Source organism: Phascolarctos cinereus, unplaced genomic scaffold (genome assembly GCF_003287225.1).
Source record: "Phascolarctos cinereus isolate Bilbo 61053 unplaced genomic scaffold, phaCin_HiC Scaffold_1;HRSCAF=81, whole genome shotgun sequence".
Taxonomy (NCBI): Eukaryota; Metazoa; Chordata; class Mammalia; order Diprotodontia; family Phascolarctidae; genus Phascolarctos; species Phascolarctos cinereus.
The window spans coordinates 92,294,979-92,307,880 of record NW_027555514.1 but is presented as its reverse complement, the minus strand read 5'-3'; the positions used below and the strand labels follow the sequence as shown (position 1 = coordinate 92,307,880).

The window sequence follows — 12,902 nt, the reverse complement described above, 5'->3', positions numbered from 1 at the left end:
GGACTTGAGGAATACAAATTAAAGAGAATCTTAGCTTCTGGAGAAAGTGCCAATCGTTTATTTGAAAAGGCATAGGTATATATGTATAAATGTGCATGTCATTACATACATGTATAAAGATATATGTGGATTTTAAATCTGTAACAAGTAACAGACTTATTGAACCCGGGAAAAGTAGTGAATTGTTTTGTCTCATTCAGGTTTACTCAGTCTAGTATCATGTATTCAAGGGAGATACATGTACATGTGTAGTACTGGCTAGAACCTGTTACCTGGGTAAAAGTCTTTCCAGGGGTTTGAATGAGTTCAGTGTAATAGCTGAGATAGCCACCAGATGGCACGCTTCTCAAACTGTAACTCCCAGTATGGGGACTATGAGTGTAAGCTATCAGCCTGTTAACAGGCTGTCATATACCTGGTAGCCACGAGGTAGTCAAGCCTGTGAACTCCTGAGTTGTTTCCTTCACAAAGATGTCGATATTGTGTTTGATTCTAAAAGTGGCTTTACCCTCGTTCCTGAATTCCAACCCAGAGGATGAGATGCAATATGAAATGTTGCAAATCCTTACAATTTTCTGGATCTTGAAAGGAGTGATGGGAAGAACTCTGGATGTGGATTAGAGGACCTTGGCTTAGATCCCAGATCTGTGTGACCTTGAGCTAGTCACAAGTCCTCTAGGCAATTCTGACAAAGGGAATTTAAGCACCATGGCCAGCTGGCATTTGGGAGCTAGGCAGACCTTGTAGAGCTCACCAAAGCATCCAGAAACACTGCTGATGACAAATTGGAAGGTTTCATTATAGTATACTGCCCCAGGAGGGCTCCAGAGTTCACTGGTTAAGGCCACTCCCCAAGCATTCCGGCACAAAGACAACCCTTGGTTTTAGAAGCAAAAGTGAAAGCAGCACCTCAGATTGCTCTCCCAGCTGGGTGGAGAAGACCTTTTCTACTTCTCTGGGAGAAGGTGAGCCTTGGGAAGGGTCTGGGGAATAGCAGGGGATATGGGAAGAGATTTGATGGGTTAGAGGAGTCAGGGGAGGGAACACAGGAAAAAAAGGAGCAGGGATTTCTGGGCTTGGGAATGCGAGAGGAAGGGTGGTCAGTTTAATGCACATATGTAGCTAATCTGTCAGCCTTCCCCTTCCTATTTAATAGGGTTTTTTCACTGTACATTACTGAGGGGAATGGTCCATGTTACAATGATTTTTAGAAAACAATATTCTCCCCATGATTACCCTTCCCCTGAATGATTATCTAGGACTGCACATATTTACCTGTGCCCTATACACATGATAAATATGGGTAGAATTTTGGACTAGGAAGATGTGGATTCAAATCCCACTCCAGACATTTACAGGCTGTGTGACCTTAAGTCACTCAGCCTTCCTGGGTCTCAGTTCTCATCTGCAACAGAAGGTGTTTAGATTGGATAGTCTCTATGATCCCTTCCAGCACTTAATCTAGAGTAGCTGTGGATGAGGCTGCCCTGCTCAGCTCCAGCCCAGAATCTAAACGGCAACTTTACTGTGTGCACAGGGAGGCCATGGAGCCAGCCTGAGGTGACTGGGAGAGCAGGACTGACCTTTACTCTATGGGGCAACTTGGCCCCTAGTACTTCAACAAGAAGCCATTTAAGGGAGAGGGCCTGGCTGGTTGCCTGGCTGCTCAGACTGAGCCTCCTAGGGTGTCTGAATCTTAGTGGGGTCATCACTGATGTGAGGCCTGGGGAAACTTCAGCTTTCCAGGTTGGAAACCTGAATTGTGTCTGTATCAGTGAGGAATAATTAGACCCTGGGATGCTGATTCTTGCAAACTAAACTCACAAGAGACTAAGTGCTCAATTAGAATGACAATTGATTTCAGATGGGGGAGGGGTTGTTCCTATAAGATAACAAGTGCAAATACTCAGGAGAGCAAGTGTACTGATTCCTATCTCTACAAAAGTTAAAACAAATGCAGATGTGTGTCTTTCTCTGTCTCTCCTTTCCCCACTCCCAGCCCAGCTACCTCACCACTGCTCAAAGATGGGATCCAGCTCAAGCAAATCTGCCAGTTCAGTGAGTATCACTTTTGTCAATTCCTTGTATTCTGGTGACTACAACTCCTACATAGGCTCCACAGAGGCATAGAGTGCCTAGGCCAACAGAGCTTTTCTAAAGTCAATTTATTTCTTTCCTTTCTCCATTTGACATCACCATGACTCAGACAGATGGAGGTTAGCCCCAGAGAGACAATGGAGCTATTTCATTTCTGGGTCTCCCCCAGATCATGGCAAGGGCATATTTCCATGAAAGTAACCTAATCAATTTACTTTATTGGGTAGGAAATTCTAATGGCTCAATAATAATTTTTGCAAATGCATCAGTTCTATGCTGACCTCTAAGTTAATTATAAAAATAAAACACTGAATATGTAAAATTTAGCAACATGTGAAGAACTCTGTCCTCAGGTGAATTATGAAGTAAGAGACAGGGATTTCTAGTGATTTTCCAGCTCCCATTTTATTCCTTTCTCTCTTAAGAACCCCCATTGGTACTTTGTGACTCTTTCTGGATGAGCTAGGACTCCCCACTAAGGAACCCCACAAAACAAGCAGATCTTCCCCCTCTGCCTTGCCTTCCTCTCTTCTGTGTTTGGCACACTTAACCACCAAATGTGCCACATTCTCACCTCTCAGCATATCCTCTCATCAGTTTATCAAATCTAAGGCATTAATGGCTGGTAATGATTTAATGAGATTCTCTTTTTTGAAAACATCCTTTGCATTTTAAGTTCTTCAGTGCTTTAAGCTAGAGAAATGAGTGGAAGTGGGAGACATCTTGAGGCCTTGTCAATGTGTTTCTTTCTCCCTCCAAGAAAGGAAATTGTGTCATTAAGGTAACTCCTAAGTCTGCCTATGTGAAAAAGACAGTGCTTTCTGGCAGTATTATTAAGTCATTGATTTGTAAACTGTTAAAACTGGAAGGGACATTAGGAGTCCTTTTTGTGCAACCCCTTCAGTAAATAGATGAGAAATATGAGACCCAGGGAACAGAAGCGTGTCTAGAAATGACTGTGATCTGAGACTCTATATGACAAATTCCAGATGAGTAGTACAAAGTGCCATATGAATAGCACCATTGACCTTGCCACCATCCATCAGTCTTCCATGTCCATGTTGATGAATTCTAAGATTTCCATATCTCATCACAATCAGATGTCATCCCGCCTCTCCCTCTGCCTGGTAAATCCAGTCCCTGTTCTTTATCTTCATCCTTATGCCCTTCAGTTCTCTGCAGGCCATCAGCCCTGCGCTGGCTGCACTCCCCTCCCTTCCCTATCTAAATCCTTTGGTGAACAGTTCAATTCTAGACTGTTCTCTTTTTTTGAGTTTCTCATCCCCCTATCCTATTATCCATCTTGCCCTGCCAAGCCTCAGCCTTATATTATTCCCACCATCTTCTGCCATTGCTTCAAATCTTGTGCTACTGAAAGAAGCTTGAAAAAACCCCAAACAATGTCCACTACCAATTTATGTTATATAGTCTCAACTGAGACCTCACTACAAGACAATTTTCCAGGCAGTGGCTTTTAAAATACTTATGGCCCAGGAAGGGATAACACAGCAAGCTATTTTCTGCCATTAGTATTAATTAGATTGTCAGAGATTAGCAAGTCAGTCACCTACTTGGACACTAAGGAATAGAACCTACAGCAGTAAAGTTTTGATAGGGGGAGAAGAGAAGGAAAGACCTAAAACCTTCAGCCGCAGTAGGGGAAGATCTGAGCAGTCCAGGTCAACCTGACAACTCTGGACATTTGTTTCAGTGAGAGCAAAGAAAGGAGTGGAACTCATTAAAGAGACATCAGAAAGCACTGAAGAGAAATGGTGCTGATTTCATGGCTCTGACAGGGGTCTCTTCTCTTCCAAGAACTGAGGAGAGGAGATGAATGGACTTGTCCTCCTCTCTGGTCCTGGGCCAGGAGCAGAGGCCCATAAAGCCAGAAACCAAAGGTTTAGCCAATAGTTTCACCCAAATCAATTTTACCTTCAGGAACATCAAAAGGACTAGATTTGGTTGGTAGATAAAAGATAGAGATAATCATTGGAAAAACTCATATTTAGTGAGTATGTAATATATGCCCACTGCTGCGTTAGACACTGTGGAGATAGAAGACAAGAAGATATGGTCCCTGCCTTAGGTCTAATGGAGGAGAAAAGATGAATACACATGAATCAGGACAAAGCCCTTATTAAATGCCAGGCACTATTGACTTAAACCTTTACATCTAGTTGTGATTTATTACCTATCCACTTACATGGAGGATTTGAGGTGGCTGACCCCCATACTCTATGCTTGGGGCTCAGATCTCTAGACATGTGGCTAGTAAAGGCTCAGATAAAAGAAGAGGGGAGTTTCATTATGGGAGCTATAATGTGATGCATTACTGGAGGGACTACAAAGAGAAAAATGAAGTCCTCAAGGAGCTTGCCTTCTAAAAGGGGAAACAAAAGTTGCTTATAGCAAGAGTCAGCTTCACATGGTGGATGGGGCTCTGGAAGTCCTGGATTCAAATTCTGCTTCAGAAACTTGCTGAGTGACCCTGGGTTAGTCAGTCACAGTCTCTCTGTGCCTCAGTTTCCTCATATATAAACTGAGGGGCTCAGACTGTGACTGCTAAGGTTCTTTTTCAGCTCTAGACCCATGGACAGAAGAAACTGATACAAAATAAATACCAGGCAGTTTTGGGGTGGATCCATCATAAATTGAAGTTACAGAAGGCTCCCATAAAGGAGATGGCATTTCATCCCTACATTGAAGGAACTAAGGGTTTGTAAGAGGTGGCAGTGAGGACAGAGTACATTTCAGACATGGAAGACAGTTTTTAATGTCAGCCATTCCTCCATGCTCTTCTCATGAGATGGCTTAAGAGTCACAGGGTTTTGTTCACTTAAGTCGCCAGGAGGCCCCAGGTGCTAAGAACATGAGAAGAGAAATCAGAACCTGCCCTCTCTCACACTCATCAGGAAACAGTTATTTTTCTTCTGACTAATCTAGCTATAGAAGCCAAAGACCACCCCAGTGAATTGGGTGGGGAATTTGTTGAATGAAACTCAGAGGCTACAGTTGAGAGCCAAGCATATTCTAGACGATGGAAGCATTATGAGATCAAGCAGACAGGTCTCTAAGAGGGCATACATCCTTTCTGTTCTTAAGATTTCTCCTCTGCAACTTCTCCTCAAGCCTATGAAGGGCCCAGACAGCATGTTTCACCTCCATTTCTGTAGTTCTGTGATGCATCTGAGTGTCAGAGAGTATAGCCCTATGGGACGATGCAGCGGGGAGGAACAGAAAGAGAATTCTTCCCTCTGGGGACCATAGAGTCAGACTCAGGCAACACTAAGTCACCTAAGTTTGCTTTGGGACTGCCAGCCTCCCCTTCGTGTACTATTCTCCTTCCTTGATGCTACTGTTATCTTGCATAGCCTTCTTCTTCTCCTTTTAAGCCCCCAATGCACTCATTCATTGTAGGTGGAATTGTGAAATGATCTAACCATTTTGGAAAGCAATATGGAATTATGCCCAGAGAGTTATTAAGCTACCTATACCCTATGACCCAGCAATACTACTACTTGGTCTATTTCTAAAGCTGATTAGGGAAAAAGGAAAAGAACCTAAATGGTCACAAATGTTTAAAGCAGCTCTCTTTGTGGTGGCAAAGAACTGGAAATTGCAGATCAACTGGGGAATGGCTGAACAAATTGTGGTATATGATTGTCATGGAATACTATTGTGCTGTAAGAAATGATGAGCTCAATGATTTTAGAAAAACATGGAAAGACTTACTTAATGAAGAGTAAAATGAGCAGAACCAAGAGAACATTGTATACAATAGTCACAATATTGTTTTAAGAACAAGTTTCAGCAAATAAGTTACTTTGTATACTATAAACACCCAAAATAACTGTAAAGGACATGTAAAGAAAGATGCTGTGTGCAACCAGAAAAAGAACTGATAAATAGAAGTATGCACAAGATAATTTTACATATGAATGGGATGTGCCAGTGAATACTTCTCAGTGTAATTAAGATTTGGGATAAGACTCTCCTAAATTTTGAAATAAGTTCAGGAGGCAGCATAGGGTTAAGTATAGATTTCTGTAAGTCCCCTTTTCTCCCAGTGCCACATTCGTAGGTAAAGTTTGCTCAGCCTGAAACCTTTGAAGCCCCCTCTGTATCTTGTTATATCTGTAGCTATATTTCAGTCATGGTGACCTGGCTCCACAGCATAATGTCTAGCTTGACTGCACAGTTTTAATTGCTTCTTTGACATTATCTTGGCAAACTAAGAAATATAGAGATGTATACTATTTCCTTTGTTCTATGGTAGAGTTTTGTGTTGCTAAGTAGTGGACAGTTGGTGGGAGGGGGATTTGCCCTTTAGGGCTATTTAATCTGGTTCTTTTGTTTCTGTCTCTGTCTCCCCTCATCAGAGTGTACTGGTGGAGGGACACCCAAATCTCGAGATTTGAAATAATAAATTAACTTTCTGTTTCTCCTTAAAAAACCTCTAAGCGTGTTTTTTAATTTGAGTGGCATCCTACACACATACATATACATATTTGTGTCTAATGGTATTCATCTCTGGGGTGGGGGTGGGGGGAGGGAAGAAAAAGAAAGAAATTTACATGATAATTTTGTTGTATATTTGAAAGGAATAGGAAGTTGTACATAGTAGGTTGGCAGTTTCATATATAATCATCTTTTCATTGTATTATGTGATGGAAATGCCTGTTTTATTCCATAAATTACAAATAAAAGCTCTCAATGCCCTTAAAATCTTTCCCTTCCCTTTCAAGTCCATTTTCTGGACAGGTTCCTTTCTTGGTCCTTCACTTCTCCCTGTCTGTGAATGGAAGTCCTCCCTCAGTCTCTCACCAAAAGGGACTTGGATTTTGGTACACGCTCTGCTCCCACCTGCAAGACTTTGGGCAAATAAATCTCTTCAGGTTCTTCTTCTTCTTCTGCAAAAAGCAGGGGTTGTACTAGATAACTCCAAGATCCCTTCCAGCTCTAATATTTGGGGTTTTCCTGACCATGCTTCAACTCAGAGGCAGCACCCCTTGGTCAGCTAGGGCTAGGAGGAAAGTATCTGAGCTTTGGTGGGCAAGGGAGCATTGGGAGGGACACCCAGGCTTGGGCCAGTAGCTCAGCAGATGTGGTGGGAGAGGTGAGCCAAAGACAGATCTTTGTCCACTTCAGACCTACCTGACTGCTGGCCTAGAGCAATAGGAAGGCATTCTGTGGTGGGTAAACTCCTCTCAGAGGTTATTCTGTCAGCCAATGGCAGATTCTGGCCTATTCCCTGAAGGGACCAGATCTTCCATTCACAAAGTACAGAGGGTTGGGTTGTAGAGAGAGAAAAGCTGAGATGTCCCAGAGTTTTTGTGCTTTCCAGGGGTTTCAGGGTCTCAGTTTTACGTGAGAAGGCAAAGCCTGACTCATCAGGAATGATTCCCGCTTGGTTCTGAGTCAGCAGGGCCAGCTTTACGCATAAGGAAAGAGGTGTTCTGTCAGAATGTATGATTTCAGGAGCTGTGGAACTTCCCCAGCCCTCCAAGTTCTTCTCCTTCTTGGCTTATCCCTGAATTCCCTTTAATAGAGAATAAAGTCTCCATTCAGTCCTCCATACAGCTGTCTAATTGATATTCCTAACACACAGATTTGACCATGTCATACCTGTACTCAAACATCTTTAGTGGCTCCCAATTACATCTAACAAACTCCTCTATTTTACAGGTAAGGAAACTATGAGAGGTTAAGATACTTGCCTTGTATCACACAGCTAATAAGTGCCTGTTCTAGGATTTGAACCTCCATCTCCCATCTGATAAGGTAGTATGCATTAGTGGGTTAACTATACTGGGCATTTTGATTTTGAAAGATGGCAATTCTTACCCAACAGAGTGAATCAGTTGTCATTGATGGAACAGAGGCACCCAGTGATGAACAGAGGATCACAGAGAAAAGATTTTGAGAGATTATCTAGCCCAAGTTAGAGATGAGGAAACTGAGACTTAGGCAGAAAGATTGACTTGTTCAAGGTCCTGCAGGATTAGAGCCAAAGTCTCCTAACTCCAATCTCAGTGTGCTTCCTATTATGCATAATGGCCTCAGTCCATGAAGCATCCATACTTGACTGCCCCCCATACCCACTGTGTCTACTTCCCTTTCTCTGTCCAGAACCCTAATGCCAAAAGCAATGACTCACCCCAAATTCCCACTATTTATTTAAACCTTATTGTTTCTGTGGCTGTTCCAGGTAAACATGAGAGAAAGAAAACTGGCAAAAGATGAAGAAGATCCCTATGGTAAGGAATATTTTTGAAAGGGCACTGATGCCCACTTTCTCCTAAAATTTTAGATGGCAGAAAACTTCTAGGCTAGATACTATGTTCCCCCCTCCCAGCCCAAGATGTCAAAGCTAACAGGAAATACTTACTGTTTTGTAGAGGAAGAGGTGCTCTGGTCAGCATGTTCTCTGTCAGCTCAGATGTTTGAGAGATATTCAAGGTTGGTAACATTACCACCATCTAAACTGGTAGTAGCAGTAAGTAGCAACGTTTAGCCTTTTAGGATTTGCAAAACACTTTACCACATTATCCTATTTGATCCTCATGACAATCTTGGAATAAGGTATTATTGTTACCTTCCTTTTTACAAGTAACGAACCTGATACTGAGATTCTTTAAGGGAATTGCCCAGGTGATAAACATAGTCAATTGCTGAGGAAGGATTCAGACTCAGGTCTTCCTGGCTCCACAAAGAGCACATTGTGTCACTCAGCTGCCTCTGTCGTGTATGACCACTTTTTGTGGACTAACAGGAAAGCCATATTTAATGGAAATTTACAATGAAGCTAATAATCAAGGTATGTATCTATGGACTCAAAGAAAGTAAGAGCTGGAGGAGACCCCAGAGATAATTTAGGACAGGTAAATTTACTTGACAGATAAGGACACCAAAGCTCAGAGAGGAGAAGAGATTCCATATTGGAGGTTATACATGGTGTTAGTGGCAGAACTAGGTCTAGAGCCCAAGACCCAGCGTGGAGCATTGTTGAAGGGGGCAAGCCTGAGTGGCAAGGGCAATTCTGGATCTCTGGCTGAGGGCACTGAGAAGGAGACAGAGGAGTCAATTCTGAGGACTAGCTTTCACAATGTGTATTTTTTGGGTTAATTTTTCTTTCTTCCTTTTTGTTAATTGGAAAAAACTAAGCCCCAGAGAGTACCCAGATCATCCTGAAAAGGTTGATTTGATTTGTGAATAATGTTTGCTCCCTACAGATTCAGGAGAGGAGAGACAGCCCCTACAAGAGCCCAAGCTGAGGCTAATCCTGGTGGGGAAAACAGGAACTGGGAGAAGTGCAACAGGGAATAGCATCCTTGGGAAGAATGAGTTTGTGTCCAAGCTTTCAGGAACGTCAGTGACAAAGATCTGCAGCAAAGGGAGCCGGAGCTGGGGTAAAAAGGAAATTGAAATCATTGACACTTCTGACATCTTTAGCCTAGAAGTGTCTACTGAAAGCCTAAGTTCTCAAGAAGTCTTTCGATGTTACCTCCTCTCCTCCCCAGGGCCCCATGCAGTGGTTCTGGTGACCCAGCTAGGTCGCCACACTAAGGAGGACCAGGAAGCCATGAAGAAGATGAAGGAGATCTTTGGGAATAATGTTGTGAAGCACACAGTCATCCTTTTTACTCGCAAGGAAGATCTTGGAGGGGGGTCCATAAAGGATTACATCAAGTTTGCAGATAACAAGGCCCTGAAAGATCTGGTTACACAGTGTGGGGGCCAGGTGTGTGCTTTCAACAACCGGGCCACAGGGAGGGAGCAGGAAGAGCAAGTGAAGGAGCTGATGGATATAGTGGAGAGCCTGGTACGAAAGAATAGGGGCAAGCACTACACCAATGAGGTGTACAGCCTAGTGGAAGAGCTCCAATGGGCCAGCAAAGAGGAGAAGTTCAAAAAATTTGGGGAGAAACTGGCTGAGTTTAAGGAAAAGAATAAGAAGCCCCTGGGATTAGGGGTAAGGGGCTTCCTGCAGCTCAGAGGTTTGTGTGAATCAAGAAAATCTCACCCCAAACTATGGAGATTGAGCATTGCTGTCTTTGGCGTCTGCTTCCTGTGGCTAGTGACCCCTAGCAGGCTTTATAATGCCTGGTTGGGCATCAGGAGACTTTTTGGTGGCTGGTTGGGTACCACTAGTCATGAATAGCTGCTGGTTTCTACCATCTTTATTAGTGATCAGAGGAAATTTTTCAAGAACAATGCCTTCTGAATTTGATCACTTCATGGCTATCTATCACCCTTTTGTAAACCTATCTACAGCATAGCCTGAAAAGTCTAGCTTATATCTCTTCTCCTTCAAGAAACCTTCCCAGCCAATGCCAGCTCTCATGGTGAAGGAAACTTAGTGCGTTTAACATCACAGTGGATTCATAGTTAGATGACCTATGTTCAAAATCTAGTTCTGTCCCTTAGGGTCTATCTAAATTTGGATACAACCATTTAATTTCTATTGTTCTCAGTTTCCTCATCTATCTAATGGGGGTGGGTGGGCTAGAGGATTTTTAAGGTCCCTTCTAGCTCTAAATCTATGAAATCTCTTCCCTGACTTCCTTTCATACATGGATCTAGCTTCTGGAGCTTTGTTTCATACCTCTTGCTTCCATAGCTATTTGAGGTTCAAAATCCTCCATCAGTCTTTGCAAGGTTAGGAGTGATGCCTTTGCCCACAGCTACAATTGCTCTCATTCATACAGTATGTCGAGGTTTCCTCCAAGTCTGTGAGGCAGTGAGTGGAAAAACCTGCTCCCAATAACACAGATGCAAATGCTGGAGCTAGATCTTCCAACTTCACATGTGGAGTGTTCTTTCTACTTCCCTAAGCTGCTTCTCTATTTTCTTTTCTTTTTTCTTTTTCAAGGCAATTGGGGTTAAGTGACTTGCCCAGGGTCACACAGCTAGTGTCAGGTATGTGGTCTGAGATGGGATTTCAACTCAGGTCCTCCTGACTCCAGGGCAGGTGCTCTATCTACTGCGACACCTAGCTGCCCCCATTTAACAAATTAATAGCAGTTAGCTTTTATGAAGATTTGCTGAGAAGATGTATCACAGGCAGAAGTTACAAAGTCTTTCTTCCCAATAACTGGAAGGCATACTCTCCCCTATAACAAGTCTGTTCCTGGGGAGAGTGGGCTTAACCTCAAAATAATTTCTACTAAGCATTTTCACCACTCAGTTTGCTTATGAATGCGGAAGCCAATGGATCAATCATGGTCATTGCCTCTTTGCTGCATTAGATCAACTGCTATACCAATCAAGCATGTGCCAGTCAAGACTCTGATCCCCATCAGTCTCAGCTGTCTGCAAAAATGTGGTATGAACTCCAGCTCCCAGATCTTTGGTGGCTCCCCCTGCCAACCTTTCAAAGTTCACAAGGTTGCAGCCTTCTCTGAAACTGCCTCACCCAAGAACAAGAAAGTATAAAAGTGGCAAGGAATATGAGCCCCATGAAACCAGGTGGGGAGCTAGGTAGCTGGCAGGAGGCCACCGGCCCTATTGCTGTGCGCTCTCTTGGGAATGGCTGGACCATGCACTCTTAGCTCCATGGGGGTTTTGGATCAGAGATGGACTGAGGTCCCTCTCTCATCTAGAGGAGGCTTTTTGTGGCTCATCCTCCTTAGCTCATGCTGAGCATGCCAGACATGCTCAAAAGGACTGGGCTCTCACTGGCCTATTCCCATTGCAAAACCATCCATGGCCTTGCATCTCAAGAGATGTGAATTGAAATCTATCTCCTTCCAAGTGCTGTTGACACATGTTCCTTCTATATGTGTTCTCCATGTGTATTCAGTCTTCCTACTGAGGCTGTGTGTGCCTGTTGGAGTGTGCCTCAGGTTTATGGGCAATGTTATGTTTTGTTGCTCCTTTTGTTATAAGCTATTTCATTAAATACCTTTACTTTGAACTAATTAGCTCATCTAGCTGACTATGAAAGGTAAACTTACGGTGGTGGTGGTAGTGGGGTCATGAGCTATAATTCTAGGGGTGCAAACCCACCAAGTAGCAGAAATGTGGGCTAGCCATTTGTTGTGAGTTGGTAGGTGCTATCATGCTTTGCATCAACTTTTATTGTTTTTAGCTTTAGGTCATCCAGGGAGAAACAAATTCAAGGCTGATTGCATTTTTTAGTAAATTATACACACATATACACATGTATATGTGTATGTAGATGTATATATGTGTGTACCATATAAAATATATATCATAAGGATCATAAAAAGAATTCAGACACACATAAATGAGCAAGTCCATTAGTAAAATGGTAAATAGGAGCTACCTAATATAGATGATAGCTTTCCTTAGAACATGACAAGCTATGCAGTTGCTTTAGAAATATTTTGAATTAAAAGCAGTGAATTCAAAAACAAGTTAAAGAAATAGTCTCATAGTTTTGGGGAACCCAATGAAATGTTTTAAAGATGAACTTTAATGATTTTTTTTGTATCACTTTACTTTGTTTTGTTTCCTTATTTTTAAATAAAAAACTTAATCATCCCTAAAATCATTATTTTTAAAATTCAATAAAAATGTTTTAATTCAATTAAAGTATTTATCTTATTTGAAGCCCCAAATCAGCTTCTCTTCATCTTGGGTAGATGCAACACACTGGGTAGATATGACAGTCTGTAGATGGACAAAAACATTTGCCAAATGGTCTGTTTTGCATGCACACTCTACTTCTTCCTTCACAACAATGAACAAAAATTGTATTTTAGAACAATTTCTGAGCAACGTCTTTCAAATAATCTGTATTTTAAATGTCCAGCCAAATGAGCATGTGCAGCAACAGTCCT

The 12,902-nt window shown here is 42.4% G+C and overlaps 1 protein-coding gene across 3 annotated transcripts; it reads left to right on the top strand.

The window, feature by feature from the left end:
* Positions 1–883: 883 nt before the first annotated feature.
* Positions 884–12,013, top strand: LOC110201952 (GTPase IMAP family member 1-like). 3 transcript variants are annotated; one of them, XM_078152949.1, is made up of 5 exons: positions 936–965; positions 2,000–2,058; positions 7,783–7,878; positions 8,306–8,354; positions 9,330–12,013. In XM_078152949.1, exons 4-5 carry the CDS (start codon positions 8,312–8,314, stop codon positions 10,256–10,258), a joined length of 972 nt encoding a protein of 323 aa, XP_078009075.1. In that variant the 5' UTR covers positions 936–965; positions 2,000–2,058; positions 7,783–7,878; positions 8,306–8,311; the 3' UTR covers positions 10,259–12,013. The 3 variants fall into 3 exon arrangements, with proteins under 3 accessions (XP_078009069.1, XP_078009072.1, XP_078009075.1); XM_078152943.1 differs by lacking the exon at positions 7,783–7,878 and having other exon boundaries at positions 884–965; XM_078152946.1 differs by lacking the exon at positions 7,783–7,878 and having other exon boundaries at positions 897–965; positions 1,961–2,058.
* Positions 12,014–12,902: the final 889 nt, after the last annotated feature.

Coding starts and splice junctions, on each gene's coding strand:
- LOC110201952 (XM_078152943.1), top strand. CDS start 2,026: ATGGGATCCAGCTCAAGCAAATCTGCCAGTTCA. Junction 2,059..8,305: donor CAAGCAAATCTGCCAGTTCA/GTGAGTATCACT, acceptor TGGCTGTTCCAG/GTAAACATGAGAGAAAGAAA. Junction 8,355..9,329: donor AGATGAAGAAGATCCCTATG/GTAAGGAATATT, acceptor TGCTCCCTACAG/ATTCAGGAGAGGAGAGACAG.